This window comes from Dromaius novaehollandiae, chromosome 3 (genome assembly GCF_036370855.1).
Source record: "Dromaius novaehollandiae isolate bDroNov1 chromosome 3, bDroNov1.hap1, whole genome shotgun sequence".
NCBI classification, from domain to species: Eukaryota; Metazoa; Chordata; class Aves; order Casuariiformes; family Dromaiidae; genus Dromaius; species Dromaius novaehollandiae.
Window position 1 is genome coordinate 54,983,288 of NC_088100.1, and position 25,672 is coordinate 55,008,959.

Sequence of the window (25,672 nt, forward strand, 5' to 3'; positions counted from 1 at the left end):
AGGGAAGAGCAGGACACACACTCCTAACTGGCTGTGAGCAAAAAAGCAGCTGTAACTGCATCTAAGGACTATAGGGTGAGAGATAGCATAGGGACAAGGGGGCTACAGATTATTTTTCAACACTGGCTTCAAACAGAGTAATAACACTCATAGGTAAGACAACCATTGCCATGGCACATGGTTGTATTTTGCTGAATAACCAAAGTTCTCCTCCTCCCAGACGAGAAGATGCTCACCCAGAAAAGAGCACAACATCCAATGATTTGAGCTGTGCTTCCCCAGAGTGTGGCAGCAAGTTGCGCTCCTTCCTGCAAGGGGCAGGAGCGGGGCGCCCTGTGCTGCAGGAATGCAAGGACTGTGGAGTTTGCATGGTGCTGGAAGGCGAGAGACTGAAGTATGGCTTGGCACACACATGCTGGAAAGCCACGGCATACTGAAAGACATGCTTCTGTCCTCGGGCGGGCAGGAGGCTGGGGCGCAGCGCCGGGCGGCTGCGAGAGCAAGGAGCACGGAGGTATTCCCGGCACTCCTGCTCTTCCTCTGGAGCGTGGAGCTGATGGCAGACTTTCTCCCCCCTCTCCCCCGACAGTACTTTCTTGCCCCTTTCTGATTTCTCTGGAAACCAGCCTCAGCCCCTGCTTCAGCTGTTCTGCTGGAGCTGCTCAAGCTGCTACATGCCTGCCCTGGGAAGGCACCTGAGGGCCCCCGGGGAAAGCAGTGTCCCTCCCGGGCAAAAGCAGCTACCCAGACAGCCCAGGGCCCAAATCGGAGAGGGGCACTCCATGGGGCAGAGGGCACCTCGGGGACACGGGGTAGATCAGGGCTAGAGTCACACACGCTGTCAAGCATGAAGTTGCCCCCCATGGCCAGCAATAGTCAGTACAATAAAAAGCAGTGCTTTAATGGAGTGGGCGTCCACTAACACAGCAGTTGTGTTACACCTTCAGTGAGGGATAAAGAAATCACTTTAGCTGCCTTCCCCTTCCACTGTGGATTTGGCCAGCTCTTCAGCTTTCATATTCTCAACAATATACCATCTTCCCACCTGGTCAGTGAATTGTCTGAGAGTTAATATCAATCACTACAAACCATCGTTCAAAAAGTTATGCCAAATTCTGTGCCTAAACATTTTCTGCCTATTCGCTTCTTGTGAAGCAGCATCTCCAAGTATTTGTTACCTTATGATTATGATCACCCTACGTGTTTAGCTCTCATCAACTAATGCAGAACTCCAACAGGAACTTAAAGCTGACTTAAAGAGATTTCCTGAATCAGGATATTTCTCTGAAATGAGCTTGCATTCTCCATTATCTAGTCTAAAAATCAACTAAAACATTGTGATATATAAACTGGACCTGCATTTCCAAAGCTTATTTTGATATGGTACTATCTCCATGAAGTCAGCTCAGTAGACCAGAGATGCCTTAATGAATGTGAGTCTTTTAAAGGGAAGAAAGCATTACCATAGAAGAAGGTATAAAATGACTTACTTTCTCTAAATTCATGGCTCATGCCTCAGCGTGAGAAAACATCCTTCCTAAAAGTGTACAGCCATCATGTGTGAAGATCCCACCACATGACCCCCATTAGGCACATTATGATTTCCCTTTGGTGGTGTTTATTTCATGGAATTTTATACCTATTCTAGTGTTTTTGTATACAAGCAGGGATGTGGGGCAAAGATTACATGTCTACTCAGTAGCACCTGGGACATCATTAGTTATTACAAATCATTTATTTCTGTACTATCTTCTTATCCTTAAGTATTAAATGAGATAAACAAACAGAAATACAAATGAGAAGCTATGGCAGAGTTTCCAGTGTATGGGTTGGGCTACAATAAATAGGTATTATTATGAAAATCAAATGACATTTTTTCCCATTCTCCCTCACATAGATTGTGTGCATACCTTCCATGGCAACACCTTCTTTTCTACCTTTCATCCTTTCTTAGTGTCTTCCTCTCTTTCTTGATTGTTTTTCCAACTTCATTTCTAAAGATAGGATTTGCTTTTGCAGTCATTAGGACTAAGTTCTCTGTTAGGTATAGTCATGAAAATTTTTAAATATGGGCTCTGTACCTTTTCAGAAAATCAGGATATTTTCCAACCTTTTATCAAGAAGGGGATATTTCTGAAATCACACCTATTTACACTCAACTCAGGAACTATATTTTTGGGGGCAATTCCAGGAGATGAGAACACAATTCCCTGTACCATGGCTCCACCTCCAGTATTTTGCTGTGAATTTTCTTTTTACTTCATTTTGAACTTATTTTCTGTAAAATATCTTCTGTTGACATTTCATAATGACATTTTCTCCAGGCTTAGCCAAATGTACATTGAAGAAATCAGAAAGACTCCCATTTACTTCTGTAAGTTCTGGATTACGTCTTTCATGAGGGGAAACTTTTATGGCTTGTAGTGGGCAATATGATATCGTTCCAGAGGGGTTCACAGGTTCACTTCTTTTTCCCATCTTAGTCTCATCTCGAAATTATTATATGAAAATCTGTGCAAACAAAAAAGTATGCACCTTAGCTGTTTGTGCTTTACTAAAAAAAATGATAATATTTTCATTTCCTTAAACCAAGCCACTTACTTCCTCAAGCTGCAGTCTCTCTCTGCCATCTACCTCCCTCTGTCTGAAATATTATCTAGAAAAGTGGTAAGGAAACCACTTCTGAGATGAAAATATTTGTAGGAATAAAGACCCTCACGTAAAAACAATTTCTTTTTCAAAAGAAAACAGATGCGTGTATGAATGCATACGATTAAAATTCCTGAAGCTCGATATTGCAGAGAATCCACGTCACATTTACTTGAAGAGTTTAGTGCATATATTGTATGAATAGGGCTGCTGCTTAAACAACTTCTTTGACAGAGCTTGGAATGAACACAGCCTGGCTTTACTTTTACGTGATAGCAGTCAAAAATGTAAACTAAGCCAGAAAAAGACTATTTTGTGCTGATGAGTTTAGGAGTCATTGATAGGAGCCATTTTGTCTGAAATTGTCTCTCTGTCCTCAGCACAGCTCTGGAAATATGCCTTTATATATCCGACCTATAAATATGAAAATACTGCTAGAGCATCTTGGTGAGCGCATCTCCGAGGGAGGCAGCCGCAGCCTCCAGGGTTTCAGTGCCCGGGAGGAGCAGGGCGCAGGGATTCCCTGCAGCTCTGCACGTGCACATTTGTGAGAAAAGCCACCAGCTCCACCTCTGAGGCCAAAATCGAGCCTCTTCCTATATAGATTCACGGGAAAAGTTCCATGAGTTTTCACGGTGAAAAATCAAGCCCTAAACTCAATGCGTTCGGTGTGTGCTCAGACACATTATGTTTTATTCCCTCATGACAGCTCTAGATTTCCCTTCCAGCCCTGCACGATGATCTCTTCATCTGCCGCCATCAGTAGAGGGGAGACAGGTGACGCCTGCAGCGCCCAAGCAGGCACGCGGCAAGGGCTAGCTCGGGCCGGTGAGTGACACACGCCACATGCTGCGCGCTGTTCCCGGCTGCGGCTCCCCGTTAAATACGTCATTGAGGAAAAATCACCACGTACATTCCAGCTGCTGCAGACTGTGTCACTGGAGTAGATGTGTTGTCACATATAAAAACGTGCACTGAAGAGTATCTATGCCCGTGATTAATTAGAAGCTAACTGTTAATTTTTAGAGCCGCAGAGAAAAAAAAGAAAGAAAGAAAAGAAAAGCATACCCTTCAAGAAAAGATTAAAATTAACTCTAAAATGTTTCTAAGCTCAATTTTTTTAAAAAAAAAAATAACACTGTCTTCCTTAAAGCAGTGAAGGAGACAAGAAAGTCAATAATATGTGTCCTGATTCTATTTCACCATACTGATTTTTATCTTTAATTTCAGTTAATTCAGCGCCCATGAAAGCTACCGAACTAGCAGCTCTTGAGCCTGAAGTCTTCTGCATCAATATAGATTTAGCGACTGCACCTCAAAAACCCTGGGAACACCATGGTAACAGTTGCCAAGTCCTAAAAAAAACAAAAAGCTTTTAGGGAGCCTGAACACAAAGACTAACAGCATAAGAAAGAAGAACAGCAATATTGATCTTAGTTCATTTCAGCCAAATTTGACCCATGTAAACACACAAGTAATACATTCGACTTGAAGTTAAGTGTGCTGAATTCTTTTTGATGGATTGAGAGAGAATAAAAGAGTGCAGAAATAAGAAGCCCAGTGAAAACTGAAATTATTGTCTCATAAAGGAGGCACAACACAATAAAAATGGAGCACATAGCAAACAGACAAAAATTGCATAAAACTGGAGTCAGGAGAAAATCCTTATTATATAGGAGCACTCTTATTAGCTAGGTTGTGAATCACTCAAGAGTCATCAGTAAACTGAAAGTTGATATAAAACCATGCCAATAACACAATGGCTAGAAGAATGGTAAGTAAGACGGGAAGTGGGACATATGAAAAGATCTTAGTCTCTTGGAAAGTCTCTTGGCACTTTCAGATAAACAGCACTGGCAGCGTTGTGCATCTAAGAACAAGGACCGCAGGTGATGGACAGGATCGTGGAAAGAATGACTCTGCAAAGGCTCATGAGCAAGTATTGTAGGATTGCATGGGATCACCCAAAGCAATGAGTCTGGTTACCTGCAATCTCTGTCAGCCATGTGAGAGCCTGGAAGAAATATCCCTGTCATGGAATGGCAGAAATATCCCTGTGCCGTCCCCTCTGCACAGCAAAACACATGAGTTTTACAAACTTGTACCAGTAATTTTTAAAAATAGTGTAGTGATCACAGTGGGAAAGCAAAGCAGTATGAGTTCCTTGTGTTTAATTTTGTTGTGGAAAAAAAAGAGTAATCCTCAAATGTAAACAGAAGTTGCTAAGAAGGGATTTTACTTCTGTGTATACCTCTGGCAAGAGAGTTATTAAATCAATAACAAGTTCTGGTGTCAACATTTTTAATACAATGTTGAAAAAATTTACAGGATACGAGAAAAAAGGCTACAGAAATTATCTGAGACTGGAGAAACTGCCTTAGAAACTTAAGGAGCTAGATCTGTGTATTTTGGCAGAAAAAAAAGGGATTATGTGGAATAAAGTAAGTTTCATAGGAGAAAATATTACATATGAAAGAGCTTTTGAGCTAAGTGAAGTAAGCCATTACAAGAACCAACAGCTGGAAGCTGAAGCCAGACCAACTCAAACTAGAAGTGAGAAACACTGAAAACTTAAGCACAACAAAAAATTGCTAAAGCAAGGGCTACATTTTCCATTCGTTTCATGATATCTGTCAGTCAAGAGAGCACACCTTTCTGAAATAGTGTAATTTAATCAGCAGAAACTTTTATGAGCTTGCAACAAGATATATTATCAACATGTGTATGAAGCATATATGTGATCAGATTCAAGAAGAGAAAGATCCCTTCTGGTGTTATAAATATTTAATCTCCAGATTAAACATGAGGTTCTCTGGTCAAACTTTTGCAAACTGTGTGGACATGCTGGCATTGGATGTACTATTTCCAGGGTAGGTGAGCAAAAAATATAGTTGGACTATCAAGTTTTCATTACTTTTTTGTCCCAGTCTTTATGAATGCTAATGCTTTATTTGATGATTTGTATACTTGTCCATTGAGTCATTCACAGTAAGACCCGATTCTTCTTTTGTGAAAGGTTTCTTAGAAGATAACTTTGAATTGCTTTATAAGATTTTTTTCCAAATAAAGCTGTACTTTCTGCATCTTGCTAATTGTCAGAACCCCTAATTCTTTATTTCTAACAGTAAACTACAACACAAGATTTTCTTTTCACATTGCTGCTACGAAACATTACCAGTGTATGACCATAGGACAAGGCCCACAGCAGTGTGTTAATGGTACACAGCTAGTTCTAACCCACATCCTTCCTAAAAGTGTTCTTTCCTTCACTGCTGCCATGATTTTCTCTGGGAGATATGTCTCAGCTGTTTTTTCCAAGCCTTTGTAGCTCCTTATGTGACTCAACCCACCTAAAATTCTTTAGTTAGAACCAAGAAAAACTATTTATATATAACTGTAAATATGCAGTGAGATCACTAGTGAATAAAGATAGTTTCTGACCCTTAGTTTCCAGGATAATTTCCTATACAAGGACTGATTATACAGAGTGCATTGAAAAGGCAAAACAATGCCAGCACTTTTTCATGAATGCTTGTACTTCTCTGCATTAAAGCACTCGTGTTTGCTTGTGTCTTACATTAGCCAGGTTTTCAGTCACATAGCTGTTTATAGAAGAAACAGAGTCCACACCAAACTGCATCATCAGCTCTAATTCCACTAACATGCACTTGAGTGTGAAGTAAACCCACCAGATTCAGCCCTCAAAGAGAGATTCTCTGGGGTGCACAGCCTAGACTGTCACATCATAGCACATAGCACCATGCAGTGCTTCTATACCATGGGTTTTTTCTTTATATGAAGCAAATGCTCCACCTTGACAAGTGTCAGGTATTGCAGCTTTGGTTTTGCACAAAGTTGCTTGCGAAGAGCTTGTATAGGCAGCAGGAAAGTACACTGTGTCTTTTAGAGTATGTTTTTGAAGCAGACTTGCCTTCTGAGAAATGGACCTTTTTTTGCATATCATCACCCAGCATACCGTTACCTTTGAAACGTGCACAGATGTCTCCACCATGGAGAAGGTGACATTCAAGCTGACAGCCTGCCCTGCCTTTCACGAGAGGGGAAACACAAAGAGCAGCAGAAGTAAGGTCCCATGGTCTCAAGTGAGGTCCTTCGGTCTCTTGCTGCAAGCAGCAGAGGGGCTGTTCCTTAGCAGACTGCCTTATTTTGGATGCCAGCCACAGACTGAGTCCTTACTTTGCTGCTTCTCTCTATCTGCTTTTACTCAGAAGAAATAAAATGGTAGAGAATGAGATGCATTTCTTTCTTAAGGCCTAATACTATCAGTTCTTTCTCTTGTTCACATCTCAACCACTGATGTGAAATAGGGGAAGGAGCTGTGCTGGGGCTGAACCATGCAGCCGTTCAGTTCCAGGTGGAGGTTCAGCATGAAAAACAGATTTACCAAACTGATGGAGAGAGAAAATAAATGTGTGAAATATGAATCTGCACCAGGAGCAGAAAAATTTTTAAATCATACTTAGTAGGCACTGAAATATTATTTTTTTGCCAAGGACAAGCATTCAGAATAATTCCTAGCATTTGGAATATAAATAATATAATTTTTAGAGAAACAGACAAATGTTCATTTTTAAAGAATAAGGGTTTTCTGATAAAATCCAGTTAAAGAATTCGAGATCTTCAAAATTCAAGATGCTCATTATTTTTAGATTTTTTTTCCCGTAATTTTGCAAATAAGCAAAAATTGAAAGCATTTGCTTTCTCTTTCTTTCTCTCTTTCTCTCTTTCTTTCTTTCTTTCTTTCTCTTCTGCAGTTCTTCTGGCTTTATTATATATGCTTAAAAACGACAAAAAAGAGTCTCTTTTCACATGGGTCTCTTTTGACCCATACTATGAATCTGAATGTTTCGAAGGGTTGGTACTGAAATGAGAACTTGCACCTCTATGTTACAAACTAATCTCCTTCCTATGCCTCGTCGTCAAAATTAAGAGTTAAGATGCATTCATCAATTCATGGCTGTGCGTGTAGTCCTCCACAGAAAGCTATGGGCTGCGTCCAGTTTAATGATAATAACTGGATAATTAAATAATAATAACTGGATAATTAAACGTCCTACGTGATAATTTGTTCTTTTCACGTGCTCTTTGCCCCAAGCGCCGCTCCTGTCGGATGCGAAAGAATCGTCACTGCTGGGATCTGTCGTTATTCAAAGTTTCTGGGCGGCTTCCTCCCCGTGGGACAGCTATAACCTTTCCCTGCTTTGGTCTGTCCAACCTTCAGCCCCGCTCGCTTCGGTGGCGGCACCGCGGGCTGACGCGGACCCCCGCGGCCGGAGCCGCCCGGCGCCCCGCTCCGCGCCCGGCCGCCTCCGGTCCCGCCGCCCTCCCTGCCCGCCCCGGTGCGCGTCCCGCGCTGCGACGCCCCGCTGAAGCGCCGCGGAGACCCTCCGCCCGCGCCGCGCGTTTGCGGGCGTCCGAGCGCCGGGCGGCAGCCGCGCTATAGCGAGGGAGGCAAGGAAGGAGGGAGGGCGGGGGGTGTCGCCGCGGCGCGGCGCGGCGCGGTGCCCCCTCACTCCTCCCACCGCGGAGCGGTGCCTCTTAACCCCCGGCAGCCTCCCTCCCGCGAAGCACTGCTCCGCTCCGCTCCGCGCCGCGCGGGTTGATGACAAAAAACATTACTGTCCGCCGCGCTCAGCCATGAGCTGCCTGGATGTTATGTACCAAGTCTACGGTCCTGCCCAGCCGTACTTCGCAGCAGCCTACAGCCCCTACCACCAGGTACGTGCGGGGGGCAGCGGCGAGAGGCACCGGGTGGGAGGGGTGTCATCTGGAGGATGGCCGTCTGGGGCCTTACCAAAAGGAAAAAGGGAAAAGGAGAAGGGGAGGGGAAAGGGTGGGGGAAGATCTGGGAGGCTGCGATGGTGAGCGGAGCGGGACTGCATCCCACCTTTGCGCGGGGCTCGGCCGGCTGCTCGCCCAGGGTATGTCCGCCGGCGGCGATCTGAGGTGTGCGGGCTGCCTCGGGAGCGGGATTTTAACCCTCGGTGGGTTTTTCGGTGTCGGTGGGGGTTTTTTGGTTGTCTTTTTTTCCTGTGCGGTTTCGGGGGTTCTTTTTTCTCTCTTTCCCCGAGGCGGGCTCTAGCGATGCTGGTGCCGCGGGGACGCGGGCGGCGCTCGGGCGGCCCGGGGCGGCGAGGGGCCGCGGGGACATCCTGCAGCCGCCGCGGGGAAAAGCCTCGCCGGTCCTGACTGCGGGCTGCTATTTTACCAGCCCTCTGCGACTGGCACCGGGCCGGACGCTCCGCATTTTCCCTCTGGAAGTGGGGGGGTGTGAGGGTGCCGCGGAGCCTCGGGGAGGAGGCGGTCGGGTTGCTCCGGCTGCTTTGCGGGGGAGGAAGCGCCAGCCCCGAGGGGTGCGCAAGGCTTCGGGGAGGCAGCCGCATCCCGGGGATGCTCCCCGCTCCCGCGGCGCTGTCCCACGGGCCGCCCGGAGGCGGCGGTCGCCTTCGAAACACCCGCGGGGGTTTTGTGGCTAGGGATAAGGTGTCGCCGCCGAGCTGCGTGCAGCTCAGGCCCGGTTATCAAGGGGATCGATTAATCCCAGGATTTCGATAAAATGATACTGCCAAACGCGGGAGTACTTCGTGGCCTATGAAGTCCGTCGAGAACTTTGCACCCAGGGTGTACGCTGTCCCATCAAGAACCCAGATGATTTTCTCCGAGCTGCACCTGCTGGACAATACTTTCTAGCTCTGGGTTTCTCTGTTTTCCACCGCCTCCACCTTATTCCTTCCAGAAATGGAAAGCGGGATATCCCAGCAAACGAAAAAAGGGCTCGATAGAGACAGAAGCTCCCCGGGTCCCTGGCGGGCGGCAGCTCCGGCCCTGCAGGGCCGGGGCCAGGCGGCCCCGCCCCGCTTCGCCCCCCGCGGCTCTGCGCAGCCCTTGGCGTGGTGCAGCCCGTGTGACACGGGGCTCCGTGACCCACCTCCAGCGCCTGGCACAGGGCCCGGAATACCTGTTACAAATAGCAAATGATGTCTTCCCCCACCTTGCCTCCTCCCCTCCCCACTGCTCCGTGACATTATTTAGGGGGATGATTATTACCTCAATGGCCGAGCCGGCAGCCAAGTGGAAAGGCGCTCATCATGAAGGAGTGACATTATTAAATATCTCGCGTGCCTTGGCCCCGGGCGCTGACCCGGCTCCCGCCCGCCCGCCCCCTCGGTGCTTCTCCCGCCGCCCGGCGCGGCCGGCCCGGCCCGGCCCAGCGCCGCTCCGCCCGCAGCGCCCAGCCCGCTCCGCGCCCCATCGCTCATTTCTGAGAAGCTCCCGGCAGCTGCGAGCACGCTAACACGGAAAAAGAAAACATGGGAAACATCCAGCAAACTTCTGAATGCTCTTTTTTCCCTTCGTCTTGTCCCCCCCCCCCCAACGGAATCCAGTAAAAACAGCCTAATCTTGTAGGAAATACCTGGAGCTTCTTGCTTGCCAAGGAAATGCTTTTTGCCCTGAAATGTGTTTGAGGCTGCCAGCCCTTTTCTTCCCTTCCTCCTCCTCGCCGCCGTGGTTTACAGGACGTGCTTTGGGGACAGATCTTGTCTGCAGTCACACTTCGGGAGGCCGGGGCCAGCGGCGCTCGCCTCTCCCCGCTGCGGCCCGCGGCCGCGCCGTAGGTGAGCGGCCGCCTGCGCCCGCTGCCCCCGAGCCCCGCATTTCGCCCCTCGGCGGCCGCAGCGTCCCGCAGCCGGCCCGCAAAACGCCTCCGTGTGCGGGGCTCCGGGTCGGGCGCTGAACTCGCCGCCGCGCCAGCGGCCCCGTCCGGCCGCGGCCTCCGCCCCGCGCGGGGCTCTCCCGCCCCAGCCGTGTCGGCGTCTCCCGCGGCCGCAGCTCCAGCCGCATTTGCAGGCTCTTCGCTGTCCCCTCGGGACGTGGGGGTGCAGAAATGCCGCGATGGGGGGCAAGGACGATGAGCTGCTGCTGGGCACCGTGGGGGCGAGGCGGCTCTCGCACCGTCGGGGCAGGCTGCGGAAGCGGACACGGTGCCGCACCTCGACGGCGCAGGGACCTGCGGCCGGTGCCCCCGGCTCCGCCGCACGGCGTGACCGGCTGTGGGTTTTTTTCCCCTCCCTCCTCTCCCTCCCCCACCGCCCGACAGAAACTCGCCTTTTACTCCAAAATGCAAGAAGCCCCGGAGAGCGGCAGCAGCGCCAGCACCAGCAGCTCCTTCTCCAGCCATGCCCCGGCCAGCATCAAGGAGGAGGACTGCAGCCCCGAGAAGGAGCGACCCCCCGAGGCCGAGTACATCAACTCCCGGTGCGTCCTCTTCACCTACTTCCAGGGGGACATCAGCGCCGTGGTGGACGAGCACTTCAGCCGGGCGCTCAGCCAGCCCAGCAGCTTCTCGCTCGGCAGCGCGAAGGCGGCGCGGAACGCCGGCTCCTGGCGGGGTGAGCGCAGGGCCGCGCAGGGCCGCGCAGGCTGCGCGGAGCCGCGGGTGCCGCGGCGGGGAGGGGGGGTGCTCGGGGCTGCGGCTTCCCCTCGCGGGGGAGAAACAGGTCCTCACGCCGCGGGCGACTGGCCTCGCCGGGGGCTACAAAGGGAAGCAAAACTCCACGGAGCTCCAAGGGAGCCCGAGCTGCAGGGTGTGCAGCGCCGAAAAGAGCCTCCCCCGCCGGTCCCCGCCGGGGCGGCTTTAAGATCCGTGCGTTGATAATTGAAAATTTGCAACGCAACAGAGCAAAAAAAGTGGAAACGATTTCGCCAGCTTCCCACCTTTAAAAAGCAAATTATTGATGTCCCTAAATCTCGCCCTGCGCGTAGCACCGCCGCGGTTGGTGCCGGAGCAGAGACAAGGACCCTAAATCGTAGGAAACGGGGGCGTTCAAGCAGCCCGCCGCGCAGCTCCCCGCGGCGCGCTGCGGGTTCAGCCTCGCCCGACTCGCGGCGACACCCAGGGGACACCCGGAGTTAAACATCCCCCTCGTTTCTCCTCCGCCCTCTGAGCCGCCCGGCGTCGGCACTTCTGGATTTTCGGGGGCCCTCCCTGACGGGGCTCCCTGCCCAGCCGAGAGCCCGCCCGAAGGTTTCCCAGCCTCTCCATGAATTCCTGCCGGTGGTTACGAAGGGTGAAATACTAGTTGAAATATTTCACGGCTGAAAGATATTCAGCACTGGAATTGATGGCAGGAGAGGAGATTTCCTTGACCGTAATGAACCACTTCCCTTTCTTCTGAGCACTGCCAGAGGCGTAGAGCTGGCATACCTCCCTGGCAGATGGGTACTACGAGCACAGTTTTTATTTGTCTCCAGAATGCACAGCATTCTCAATCAATAATGCTTAACATCTCTGTCTATGCTATTAATATTCCATCTTGCCCTCTGCTTAACAGGCAAAGAAAACGCAGGGTCCTTGTCCTTTGCCCTGCCAGTCCTAATAAGAACTGCAGAGTGTTTTCCAAATATATGTTAATATATACCCGAGAAACAGGCATAAGTTCAGGATAACAGATGGGGAAATTGCCCCCAAGTGTTCAGAAAATTCAAGCTGACCCCTAGTCAAATCTCATCCTGCCCCTGCCCCCTTTGAAACTGTGCTGAGAAGCAACCGGTTTCCCTGCAGGGTCAGGCATCCTCTGAGGTGCCGGGCGTAAATGCGTAGATAGGGAGATTATTACAAAGACAAACAAGAAAAAAACAACCCCCAGAAACTACTGTGGGGCAGTAGTTTCCAACTCAGTCTCTACTATTAAGGAAAAGAGACATCCCTCACCTTAGATAAGTCTTTTTCCCTAAATACCCACCAAAAGAAACCTGGAGCAAATTGTTCCAGTTTCATGGATAAGCCCTGGGCTAGGTCTGTCGGATGTTTAGCTGGGGAGGTATCTATATTCACCTAGAGCAATTTCTTGTGCTTGGCAGTCGCCTGGGGGATAAAGGGAATTAGAGGGTCTGGTTTTGAGTAAGAGGTCTGGAGAGGGGCAGAGCCCTGGGGAAGGAGATCAGTACTCGCTGGGTGTTCATGCTTATCTTCCTCTTTCGCTCTCTCCCCTGCCCCACTCTCTTCACCTAGACGGCTCCTTCCCTATGAGCCAGCGCAGCTTCCCACCATCCTTCTGGAACAGCACGTACCAGCCCTCCTCCGTCCCCGCCACCCTGAGCAGCCCCTTGGCGGCTGCCACCCACAGCGAGCTGCCCTTCGCCACCGCCGACCCCTACTCACCGGCCTCGCTGCATGGCCACCTGCACCAGGGCGGCCCCGAGCCCTGGCACCATGCCCACCATCACCACCACCACCACCACCACCCCTACATCGGGACACAGAGCAGTGCCTACCCCCGTCCCGCCACCATGCACGAGGTCTATGGACCCCACTTTGACCCCCGCTACGGCTCGCTGCTAGTACCCACCGCCTCTGTCCGCCCCCACCGCCTCACGCCCGCCTCCGTACCCACGCCAGTCAGCCCCCAGTGCGAACTGGGCAAGAGTGAGGCGGGGGCTGCTGCGGCCTGGACGACACCAGGACCCTTCCCCAACACTGCGGGGGACATGGCACAGAGCCTCAGCCTCAATGTGGATGCAGGTAAAGAGCTTCTCTCGGCCCCTTTGGGGTTCCCCCAGCTGAGCTCAACCTCAGCCCCCATCTCCTTCCCCTCCACTTGCTGTCCTTAAGGTGACAGGGAAGTAGCCCTTGTGGAGGGGCAGCTGGTGTGCTGCTTTGCGTAAATAAAGTAGGCGAGAGAGAGGTCTCATGGGAGACACCTGAGCTCTGCCCTTGCTGCCCCTCTCAGAAGATTCTTGGACCAGACAAGCGAGGAAGAAGGGGGAGGATGGGACCAAGCAACACATCAGCTCCCCCAGCACCCTTTGAATTGTGGCAAACACGTCCTGAAGAAACTGGTTGCTTCGAAGTGCTCTTGTCCTGGCCCTAGCCCTGCTCTTGCCTTGAGCAGCGAGAGCTGGAGCAGGACGGAGCCACCTCAAGGGCTTGCTCCCTCCACGGGCTGACTTGGGTGCACAAGTGCAGACCTCCATAAAATTGAAGGTTCGTTTCTAGGCTCTCCTTATTTTTTCTCCCACATTTTGAAAGGAAAGCACAGTTGCAAGTTCGCACTGGAATCCCATGCCTGGTCAGGTGCCTGGACATAAGGCCAGGGGCCACATCAGGGACAGGAAGGTGACACAGGCACAGCCAGCACTTCCCAAGGCAGTGGTGGTGGACACAAAGAAAGCCCGCTCTCAGAAGCATTACTTCATGCTGCAATTTGGTTACTCCATCCACATACGGCTCCTCTTGGTGGCCTCACGCTAGGTGAAAGGGGCCGTGTGTCTGTCGCTGGTTTAGTTTGGGTTCTTCTCTTTGCTACTTCCTTCCACTGCTGGGGAGTCTCTGGCCTCTTGCAGCAGTAAAGAAGTTTGTCTTTCTCTGTCCTAAATGCCTATACCTATTTTTCTTCTTCCCTTTTTTTTTCTTCTCTCCATTCTCAGGTTTACAGCCTCAGGATAAAAGCAAGGACCTATACTGGTTTTAGAGCTGTCCTTCACTCCTCTTACCCTGGCTCTCCCCTGTAGATCTCTGCCTGTTAGACATGGTGACATTCAGAGCCGAAATTGGGTCAGTTTGTAACAGCTTCTGGTCTTGGTTTGCAGCTCGACGTTACTCCTTCTGTGGTGGATCCCTTCTGAGCTGATCTGCTGCCTCAAAGCCTTCTAGATCCCCCTTGCTCTTTTCCAAGCCCACTGTGGCCCTGAAGCTCATGGAAAGACAACGGGACTTAAAACGGCCTGGCAATGCGAGGACGGTACTTTAGACTCATTTTGGAGAGGAAAATCCTTCTGTTGAAAGAGGAGAGCCAAAGACTTTGAACTTTTATTTAAACAAATTCCACACTGAGAACTGCAGTCAGACTACTTTAAAAGAGTCAAATGACATGTCAGATGGTGATGCAAAACCACTGGTCTTCTTACAGGTGACAGAGGAAATCTTCTTTTTTTAGTGGTGTGAATATTTTTTTTTATGGCAGTGAAAATTATTTCTTGAAAGCAATGTGGGAAAACTATTTAGCAATTTTGAACTGGATTTTTACTTTATAGAAAAGTAAAAGGAGAAGAAGTTGGGAATTCATGAACATTTTTGGACTATCAAAAAACTGGTCAGATCTTTCAGCTTTGTGGTTATGAGTGGCAAGTGTCTAGCTTGGGCCACCTGCCTTGGGCTTACAGAAATGCAGCTGTTCCAGGAACAACTGTTCAAAATCCAGAAATATGAAAACCAAGGTGGCACTTCTCAGAGTTTGGCACAACATTTGCATTGGATATATATATATATATTTTTTTTTTTACAAGAAACATTTTACCATGAAAGAAAAATCCTATTAAAGAAGGGGGAGGGAAGAGAAATGTGAAGAAACTGCTCCACCCCATCCCAACGGCCTTTAAGAGGAACACCACAAAGAAAGGCACATAAGGGACAATAGGTCTGGGTTGCCTCTAATATTTCTCTTTGTCTATGTGTTGCTGTCATTTTGTCACTTTAATAGGTTTTTTTTTTTTTTTTTGAAGGGGGAAACAAGATATCTATTTAACTGTAGGAGAGCTGCATTAAAAGTATCTTCTTCTTTCACCCTGTGTGCTTTTATGAGGAACTTAACTGAACAAGAGTAATGAGGCAAACTAGAAACTTCAGGATGAAATAGGAAAAATACCTGTAGTGTGGATGAAGTGAGTTATTTTATTACTTTGCATTAAAGCTAAATGGAAATCCTAACAGTGCAAAATATTATCTCAGTGAGTATAAAATAATAGAGCAATAAATACAAAAGAAGAAAAAATGCAGGGGTATAGCAATACTATATTTTAGTGTATGGTATATCTGTACGATGGGTTAAAGCAAGGATGCCATTACATAATAACCCATTTCTCAACAAACCTGATAGAAGATGGGATTTTAGCTATTATAGAGTGATAAATAATTAATGACAACAGTGCAGAAATGGCATTTTCCCCCCTCTACCTGAAGGCTGTTTTTTATATGCAAAGAATCTGATCCCAACACTACCATATTTTGTTTTCTGTTTTTTTTTTAATGCAATGTCTTTGAAGACTATCAAAGTTCAGTGAATTCAAGTCCTAACGTCACCTTTTTGACACTGGGAGAAGCAGCTACCCTGCAGTAAATGATGCAGTAGAAAATGCACTTCTGCACTGTGATGAGAGAGTATGTTACCTTCCGATGTTCTGACATAACATGAGAGGGAAGATTACTGTTAATGTGAACCACGTGTTGGAAACGGAGTTATGAATAACTAACTTGCCTCTCCTAGGTTTCAGATCAGCACTAACTACAGCGATGGGAAAGGATAGGAATCTGAATAGTGAGAATAAAATAAAGCAGCGTGGGTAAATATTACGGGGAGCTGGCAAGGAGTTGCTCTGGAATACAGCGTATGCAGAGCATCCCCAGCCAGAGCGCTGCAAAAGGCAGCAGGTGACTTGCTGTGCCTCTTTCAGCCAAACATACCCATGAGAATTTCTTGCTCAGTCTCCCAGACAAGCTGCAGAGGAAAAGTGAAGGACTTCAGGATTTATATTACCAGTCAAACCAAAAATGATCTGAGGAAGAAAAGTAAAAATGGCACCTAACTTCATTGTTACAGAGGCTTGGGGATGATGGTATCATTTTGTCAACACCTGCTTGCTGTTTTTTAGGCTTTTCAAAAGTATTTTTTAAAAGATTAATCTGGCTCTAATGTTAGCTGTGCCCCACTGCAACTGTTTCTTTTTTCCTTTCTTTTTTTGCTCCTGTCCTCTGCAATTCATATGGAGGAGGACTGGACAATATGGCCAAAATATATTTGGAAACATTCATGTAAGCAAAAACCAGTCATTTATTTCATTGGCATTTACAATTCCTTTTGACTGTGATTTTTTTCAGCATGAGCATTTATGCAACGCATACATGACTATTGGTATCAACACTTATTCTCCAAGTACTCGTTTATTGCTGTATTGTGAAAGCAGGCAAGCACCAAAGTCGAGAGTGTGGCTTAGAGTATTAGGCACTGTACAAACAACTTTTAAAAAGTACTGCTACTGTGGTGGGATTGCAATTTGAAAGATTACATGCCCTGTTCTGGCTAACCGCTGCAGAGTTTTGCTCCATGTAGGTTATTCTGCTGTCCCAAGGGGAGGTCACCCCCAGCGCCAAGTTAGTTGTTTAAATTATGAATGCTTGCAGGTCACCTGTGAGTACAAAAGGAACACCTCTTTTATATATACATATATATGTATGTCTTATATGCCACATGCTTGTCATACAAGAGAAGAGTGGGACTGTAGGTGTCCAGTCCTGCAGCCTAACGAGCAGATACTCACGGTGCCCCTCCTGTGAAGATCACACCCGGGTTAGCACCGCGGTGCTTGTGCTGGCTAGTTACAGAGCTAAAGAACAAGTCAGCCTGGCTGCGACAAACTCACACGTCTCCTGACCTGTTCATGCAGAGCCTGGGGAAGGTGGCAGAGCAAGGGGCTTTGCGGCAGTGTTGCAGTACCAGGCATAGGGAGAGCATTCGCCAGGGCTAAATGCAAGCAACTTTTAAGGGTTTGTAAAATGAACTCTGGCTATATTCACTGCAGACATTTCTTTCCCATGCAGAAAATAACTGAAGCTTAGCAAAGCACAAGGAAATACCATTTTAATGAACTCTGAGCTTAACACTGATCTTTGTCAGGGAAAGGATGGAAGCATGGATGGGATATACTATTTATGGCAGCAACCTCCACCTTATTTTAGTGAGGAGCTCCCTTATGGCAGTACTTGGAAGAATGCAGTATAGAGTTTTTTAGAGCAATATATAAGTGCCCTAGCATTTACAGTAGACACAACTGGCTAATGTTAGCTAGCTTTGAGATGTTGTTTCCTACTTCCCACCTTCTTTTCCAGTGTTTTTTTCCATATGAGCCCCTGGAGGAGGAGGTGGGGAGGAGAGGCAGGGTCTGAATAATCCTCTGTGTGCTCCGTGGATTGTGTGCTGCCCATCTCAGGGAAATGTATCCGCCCTGTCTCCTCCTTGGGTCAGGAGAGGCTGCCATCCCTTCTCACTTACCCTTTGAAGTCCTATTTAAGTTCATGACAAGTTCTAGCGAGGGCTTAAAGGTTGGTCCCTTCCTAGAAGGGATGAAAATGCTACGGGTGGTTTTGGATGCATCAGGGCTCTCTGACTGACAGTTTTCATGCACCTTTTTCTGGGCAAGGGTTGTAATTAACATGCCCTTATGATTGCAGGAAGGTGAGCCAGCTCCTCCAGGGGATTGTGGTGTCCTGGCCGGCTTCCCTGGCCTGCCACCCAGAGGAGCAATTACAGCCGGAGAAGGAGACAGACTTTGTGGCGTGATTATTTGGAGGACTGAAGTATTCACTTTGTAGGTTAGGCAATTTTTCATAGGAAAGCAGGGGAAATTGAGGATAGTGAAAGAAAATGAAAAAAGAGAAAAAAGGAAAAAAGGAAAAAGGAAAAAGGAAAAGGGAAAAAGGAAGAGGAAAAGAAAAAAGGAAAAAGAAAAAGAAAAAGAAAAAAGAAGAAAAATGAAAAATGAAAAAAGAAGAAAAATGAAAAATGAGAAATGAAAAGCCTCGTTTCAGACAGATCTTAAGCTTTGGGGTTGCAGCCTTGGGAGCCAAACTGCTAATTTCATTCCCACCATGGTTCCAGTGTGCTCTGAAATCACTGCAGTGACCAGCAACTCGACTAGAAGGACGCCCCTATTAGTGTCCCTCTCTAATCATATGGGAGGAGTCAATTTTGCTGTGCCTCCTCTTTCCACAATCAGGGATAATCTGTGAATAATGTGCACAGAAGGTGAAGAGCCTAAACCCAGAGGTGCCGCAGCTGGGGCCGCCTGCATGGCTGCTGCCTGCTGCTCCTGCCCGTGCCCCCTGCAGGGGCGAGGGAAGGAGCTGAAGGCTCCTCTGTCCAACGGATGCTGCAGCCCCCAGCCATGCGCCCCCATGGACATGGACAGGGCCGGGCCCCGGGTGCTCGGCTATGTCGACGCGTGTGGGAACCCTTCTTTGCTGGAGCTCGGCTGCAGCCCAGAAACGCAGCCTGGCTAGGGCGTTGCTTTAAGGATGCATCAGCTAAGTACCAAAATGGAGAACTGTCCTGCCCCACCTAGCCCAGGTGAGCTGTGCAGCGCCCTCCTTGTTCCCAGTGTTTTTGGCCTCCCTCCCCCCTCCTGACTTGCTCACCTCTTTTCTTCCTCTCCCTGACTTCAGGTCCAAAACTGCCTCCACATCTCACTCTTCTCTCTGTCGCCTCTCTCTTGCACTCACTCCACTGGCCTCACGCTTCAGCAGTAGGAAGCAAAGGGATGGAGTTAGGAGGGACACAAACTTTCCTATCAGTGCTGTCTGCACATAAGTGAAGCATCAGCGTTTATGCAAGCAGCAAAATCAGGCAAACGCAGACCCTCTCCAGAAGAACCAGCACACTGGCTTCCGATCCTGCACCATACCCCTGTGGCAGGGACCAAGTCCTACTACCTAATCCAGTGGAACAACTATTTTTTTCCACCAATGGAGTCCTAAAGACAGCCTGCGACAGCCCCAGTTGCACACAGACACAAATGATTATTCTCTCTTGACAGACCTGCACAGCTCCCTCCGTGTATTTAACTGCAGCCACAGTGAGCTGGATCAGGAAAGGGACACTTGATAGCTGCTGTTTCCGTGGTTGAAATATTTGTGAAGTTAGCGCATAATCTGAAAGCAGAAGCTAATAAATTATAGGGTGCTAATTGGGGCCGGAGTGGAGCTGTCAATCATATTATCCTAAATACACAGAGACCCTCATAACCTAAAAAGGCAAGAGAGACTCCAGAAACAGCTCCCAGTTGTCACTAGCCGTGACCTCCAGTGAGAGCACAGAGAGTCAAGGCAGAGAGTTTATTCTGCTAAGAAAATGCAGATCCTGTGTTTAAGAAGGCACTTGCATGTGTTTGCTTACCCTCCTTGGGAGCATATTTCCTAGGGCACCTTACAGTTTTGCTTTGCCACTTAGCATTTTTGCCACTCTTGCAATTTTAAAAAATGTGCAAATCATAGGAATTTGTAATCCTTATATTTGCATAGCCCTTAGAGTAAGTCACACATTTTCAATCATAGCCCAACACCATTGCACATAACTCCGTCTGCTAAAAGCCATATTATTGTTCACATTTTTTATTTGTTTTTTTCTTGTGCCTAGAAACATATATATTTCTTAAAAGAAATAAGAGTCTGTGATTTGAGCCAGAGCACAATTGTGCAAATGTGGTACCAATAGGGCAGTCTCAGCTTCAGCCACTTCGTCGTCAAACTTTCCTATGTTGTTTTCATGAAGATCCTTGCATTTTACTCACACGATTTGAATTGAATCAAAAAATGTTGAAGAGATTTTTGGTGACGCTTTGCACCAAGAAATGCATCTCTATCTTGAAACAACAAGAAGGTATTTCAGAAAGCATTTCCTGAGGAAAAATGTTGAAAAAATTAGGAGGAACCCAAAAGTGAGGAGTGGGAAACCTTGATTTTAGTGATGACTAATGCGTGCATGCCTGACAACTGGACTACAAAAAAGCCAAACCCTTTTCTTGGTGACACCTCACCTGGCCCATACTGACTGCCTAATCTTACAGCAGCAAGAACACGCCACGACTAAGTGTGCAAAGACTTTCAAAGATATTTCCAAGTGTGTCATTTTTCCCTCATTTTTGATGCCTGTATTAATTATTTAACATTAAAATTGAATGCTGGCAGGGAGCAGAACCAGTAGTCCCTTCTCAGCTTGCTACTGTGAAGACAAATGTCAGCGTCTAACCAGGTGACGCTGCCACTAAAGCCAAGAGCCACCTCTGGGTAAAGTACGCAAGAGGACGTGTTTGATGACTGACTGTGGTTTTTAATGGCTCTCCGTTCCCTGACCTCTCTGTGCAAAACAGGAGAGCAGAGTTGTTTGTATATGCTCATCATATTGTTGCAGTGTAAAGCCTTAAAGAATAATCTTAATTTGCCTGTCCTCAAACAGAAGCCAAATGACATATTTAAAAATTATTATTAAAAAAATTATTTTTTTTTTATTTATTATTATTTTCCAGTAGCAAGTATGAGGGAAAGCTCAGACAAGGATTAAGCGTGTGTGACATACATTGCCTGCTCCTTCCTTCTTTCTGAAATTAGCTCATGGTCACCTGCACAACTTAATTTTCTCTCTTGCCAGTCAATGGCATAATTCTCACCGTAGCAGACTGGTGTCAGATCAGACATTGCACATTTATGTTTTGGAAAGTTTTGTTCATGAATTAGAGTCACACAACTATACACAATGCATGAAGTGCACCATATGGGCCAATGGGTTTTAAAAATTTGGAAGTGAAAGCAGTGGGTGTAACAGTAATTGTGCAGCTGTTGCTGGTCTCTTCTCCCTATGTAGTGGAGAAGTGTATCTAAGTGCTCCTGCATACAGTGTGGCGGTGTGAGCTACACCTTGATATCCCAGTACTCAGGCATTAAGCTGTTATATTGATTCTTACAGATTCCATCTAGAAATGCTTATATCAGTACTTTCTATCAGCTGGACACCTTGCGAGTAAAAAGTCTGTGCTTCAAGATATGCATCAGTCTGGAACAACAAGTCTTATCAAAGCTTTACCAAAATTAGCAAAACCCCTCTGTCTGCAAATATAGAATGGAGCTAATGAAAGAAAGCCTAGAAGGTACAAGACTGACATCTGTGCTCATGTGTTTGTGTACACAAACTAATTCCACAAATTCCACTAACTTGATTTTAGCAGTTTCAGGTAGAGGAAAATTCTGGAATATGCTTAGTGCCTTCAGCAACAGAACCAAAAGCTACAGAATAATACCTTTGTAATGATAGCAAAGACTGTGTTGGCAAACAAACTAGAAGGCATAAAATTGGCAATATCCTACTTGAAGACCATAGAGCTGGACTGTGTGAGTAGGTTTCCATCTTTAGGGGTTGTTACGATGTCAGATTAAAGAAATGTGGAGACTGAAAGAAGATATATTCTTATAAAAGGTTAATTCTGTGACTCCCAGAATTCTGTAACTTCTGTTTCTGTGTAAAAGAAAGTTAAACATATTTGTGACTGGAAATTACTGAGAATTTACACAGGGTCAGCGCTGTGCACCTGGAAAGATGCTTGAGATTGGGCGCTTGAAGAGAAATACACCAGAAGATTAATCGGAGCAGTGGGTTTCTGGTGCTAGAAGCGAACATCGAAACTCCACTGAATTTCCTATAGCACAGATAAATAGGTAAGTGTTGTTGCTTATCATACTATGCAGGAGAATAAAGGGGTTTCAGCAGCCACATCTCTAACAACCACTAAATGACTTGTACTGTCAGGCAAGATAGGAGAAGGAAAACAAGGAGAAGAGTCAGCTATGTCAATAGCATTGCAAAAGGGATTGGTATCTAAATAGAGAGTGGCTATTTTACAGCTCTTGTTGTAAAAGATAGTAAAAGTGAAAGGCAGTGATCCACATCCTCCAAACTGAAGATGTCATCTGAAGAAGAAGTTAACACATTATAAAAAAGGTTATTTTATACGGTAGTATCAGTCATGTCACCGGCAATAATGACAATATTTTGGCATCATCACTTGGCCTTGAAGCACTGGGTTTCTGGTTATTTATTAGAGTTAAAACATAATGCCAGTTAGAAATGCCAAGTGTCATTATAAATAGAGCCATGATAGTTGGAAAAATCCATCTGGCATGCAAGCTCCTGCAACTCACTCCAGCACACACGCATTTGTGAGAAAAACTTAAAAGAATCAATTAAAAGAAATGAAGGTGAACTAGAACTTTTTAACCACTAACAGAGCTATAGAGGCTCTTTTACAGACATTCTTTTCTATAATAACTGTTCTTAGATCTGTTATAGCTAAGACCAGCTCTGTGTAGAGAAGAGGTAAGTCCGAATCTAGAAGAAAGTTTGCCTTCACAGTTAAGATTAAAATGAATAGTCCTAACCCCAGATCACAGAGAAGAGGACTCAAACCATCATAGACAGCATGCAGAAAATATCTAAGAAAAAAAATAGAAAAAATATCTAAGAAAAAAATAGAAAAAATGTCTAAGAAAAAAATAGGAAAGAATAGAGACGCTAGTTGATTCAGATCAATGGTAAAACCCTCTTTGCTGAAAACAGCTGTAAGATGTCAAGCAAGGGTGCTGTTATGAGACCTTCAATAAGGATCTTTGTGCCTTCCTTGTACCTGGGATAAAGGTGGTGAGAGAACCATATTTTGAGGCACCTTGTGGATTTTATTAGTCTTGTTATCTAGGATGCCATGAAAGCTGAGGAAAACCAACTTTGCCAAGTTGTGAGGAACTTCCTGCCTGGATTCTGGCTAGAGCTTCTCAGGTAAGCGAGGCTGCAGTGCACACAGCCCTTGCCATCCCTGTCCCCACCACCTATTAGTCTTTGGAGGTGAGATGCTTCTAGAAAACACCTGGGTTAGCAGTATAGCAGTACAACCTTTCTCCTTTCTGCTGGTCATTTTTAAGTTCCCTGAATCTTGAGACAATGCCATTAAACTATAGATGATAGGGTCTCCCAGAGTAGATGAGACCTGACTGTTAAATATGAAAAGGAAGAAAAAGCATCTGAATGCCCCACATTTGTCCATCGCATGCTATATATGTTGTAAAGAAGCAAACCGCTCTTTTCCCTCTCCCATCACCTCTCAGGAATTCCTCCTCTCAAGCTGTTTAAGTTTTCCCTTTGGAGCTCCTGACAACCACTTTGCCTTAGCTCTCATTTTACATTGCTGAGCACTCACTCCACCTGCAGCACACAGGAGTAAACCGAGTGATCCCACTGAAGCTCAGCATGTCTCTCATCAAGAGCTACACACAAAGAGGCCATAACTTTCTCTTTCACCCGATAAGGACTCCATGTTTCTTCCATAAGGCATCTGTTTATGAATGTAGGATCTTGCTTGTGGTCAGAAGTGGAAAGAGCCAGGTAATCAGTTTTTGGACAGATTTGGTCACTGGTGTGCTGGGAGCACACCAGTGCTCCCTTGTGAGCAGCTCTGAGAAAGAGAAATGCAAAGATGGATAGGTGTTGCCTGGTGTAGACCAAACCACTGCAGGAACTGAACACAGTAGACCTACTATGCTTTAAAACATAAAAATGATGCCACTGAAAAGTCTACCTTAGTAAATAAATAATATCTACTGATTCTACCCTGGCCCTTCACATTTACAAAATAATTTACAGATATTAATTAATCACCACAGCATGTATGGTATGCAGTAGTAAATACTATTCATAGGTAATAGTAAATATTCTTCATCCACTCATACGGATGTCAAATTTGCAGTTGAGAGATTAGATATGTCATGTAAAGCCATTTAGATGTCCATGTCCGTCCAAGCACGGATCAGAATTCAGCACTGCCAGTTGAGAGCCTGGCACTAGTAGGTCACCAGTGGTATCACGTCTGAAGCATGCTAACCATTGGGGCTCAGTAATCTTGCCAAGTGACTGTGCTGACATCAAGGAACAAGGAAAAGCCTGAGACACTCACCTGGCTGCGGCCCAGAGAACCACCTGGGGCATCCCTTGATCAATGCCCAAGGACACACAGCTCCTCCTCCCAGGCAAGGCATCAGCAGTAGGTGCCCAAGGGTGGTCCGGTCCCTGCCCACTCTCCCAGGCCAAACCAGAGGAGGCTAACAGCAGTCCCCACAGGTGCTAAGAACCACAGGCAAAGCAATTGCTAAAGCCCTAAAGCTCACTGCAAAGTACAGTCTAAACCATGGCACTGATGTCTTTTATATCTAAATAAGTTACAGCATCCTGCCCATTTGCAGAGTATTTTCAGCTTTCTCAATTTCAGTCTCAGCGGAAGTACCTAACAGGACAAAGTACCTAACAAGAAAAGAGAGATTAAAAATTGAAAAGCCACCAGATTCTGAAAAAGTCAACACCGATCTCATATAGTTCAATCTACTTGAGAAAAGTTAACAGCCTTTGAAAAAGGCTCTTCTGTCTCACAGGCTAATGGAGTTCTCTGAACTGATCAACAAACATGGAAAAGGATGCTCCAGCTGAAATAATCTAATTGGATTTCCAAAAGGCTTTGTACAAAGTCGTCCACCAAAGGTTTTTAAGGAAGCTGAATTTTCCATGAGGAAGGCTCTTCACCTGGATACATAACTGGCTAAAAGATTAGAGAAAAAGGATATGCATAAACGGTCAGTTCGAGGAGGGAAAGGAATTCACCAGGAGAATTTCACAGGAGGGATTAATGTTGTTTCTTGTATCATTTGGCATGGTCAGAAACAATGAGGTGGGAGTGATAGGACACTAGGACAGTGAGAAGGAGGCCCAGCTGTGAGGAGCTGCAGAAGGACCTCACACACCTGAGTGACCAGGAAATAAAACAGCAGGTGAAATTCAAATATAGAATGATTCAAAGAGAAAGTGACATAACACCTCAAAATTATAATCATAGCTTCACAAATAAAAGGGTGGGCTCTGGGATGGCCATTTTCACTCAGAAACAACATATGAGGATTATGATAGAGAATTAACTCAAAAATGTCATCTCAACACTCAGAGAGATCAAAAAGCAGAAAAAATAGAAGGGATGATTAAGAAAGGAACAGAGAAGAACTGAGAAAACACCCTTATGCCACTGTATAATGCATCTTGAATACTATGTGTAGTTTGTATCTCCTCCTCTCAAAAAGGAGACTGTAGAACTAGAAAGGGTCTGAAGAAGAGCAGAGAGGATGGCCAAGGGTATGGAGCAGCTCCTCGATGAGGAACAACTCAGTAGGCCAGGATCCCCCAGTGCAGGAAAGAGACAACAGCCCACAGGTGAGTGTGGGAATGATAGAGATCTGCAGAGTTATGGTACCGTGAAGTAGGAGGAGAGGAAGTGACTGTTCCCTCCCTCCCTGTAAGAACATAGAGGTCTGTTCTAGTTATCTGGGCTCCTTCTGTGGTCAGTAGAGACAGTGTCCTCTAAGGGGTGGTGTTTG

The 25,672-nt window shown here is 46.7% G+C and overlaps 1 protein-coding gene across 1 annotated transcript; it reads left to right on the forward strand.

Moving 5' to 3' along the window:
* Positions 1–8,307: 8,307 nt before the first annotated feature.
* On the forward strand, positions 8,308–15,155 carry VGLL2 (vestigial like family member 2). Its single transcript, XM_026123523.2, has 4 exons — positions 8,308–8,388; positions 10,769–11,060; positions 12,683–13,192; positions 14,260–15,155. Exons 1-4 carry the CDS (start codon positions 8,308–8,310, stop codon positions 14,298–14,300), a joined length of 924 nt encoding a protein of 307 aa, XP_025979308.1. The 3' UTR covers positions 14,301–15,155.
* Positions 15,156–25,672: the final 10,517 nt, after the last annotated feature.

Bases quoted from the DNA above. Each gene is read 5' to 3' on its own strand.
- VGLL2 (XM_026123523.2), top strand. From the start codon at position 8,308: ATGAGCTGCCTGGATGTTATGTACCAAGTCTACGGTCCTGCCCAGCCG. The intron at 8,389-10,768 runs GTACGTGCGGGG...ACCGCCCGACAG, and splicing joins CCTACAGCCCCTACCACCAG to AAACTCGCCTTTTACTCCAA. The intron at 13,193-14,259 runs GTAAAGAGCTTC...CTTGGTTTGCAG, and splicing joins CAGCCTCAATGTGGATGCAG to CTCGACGTTACTCCTTCTGT.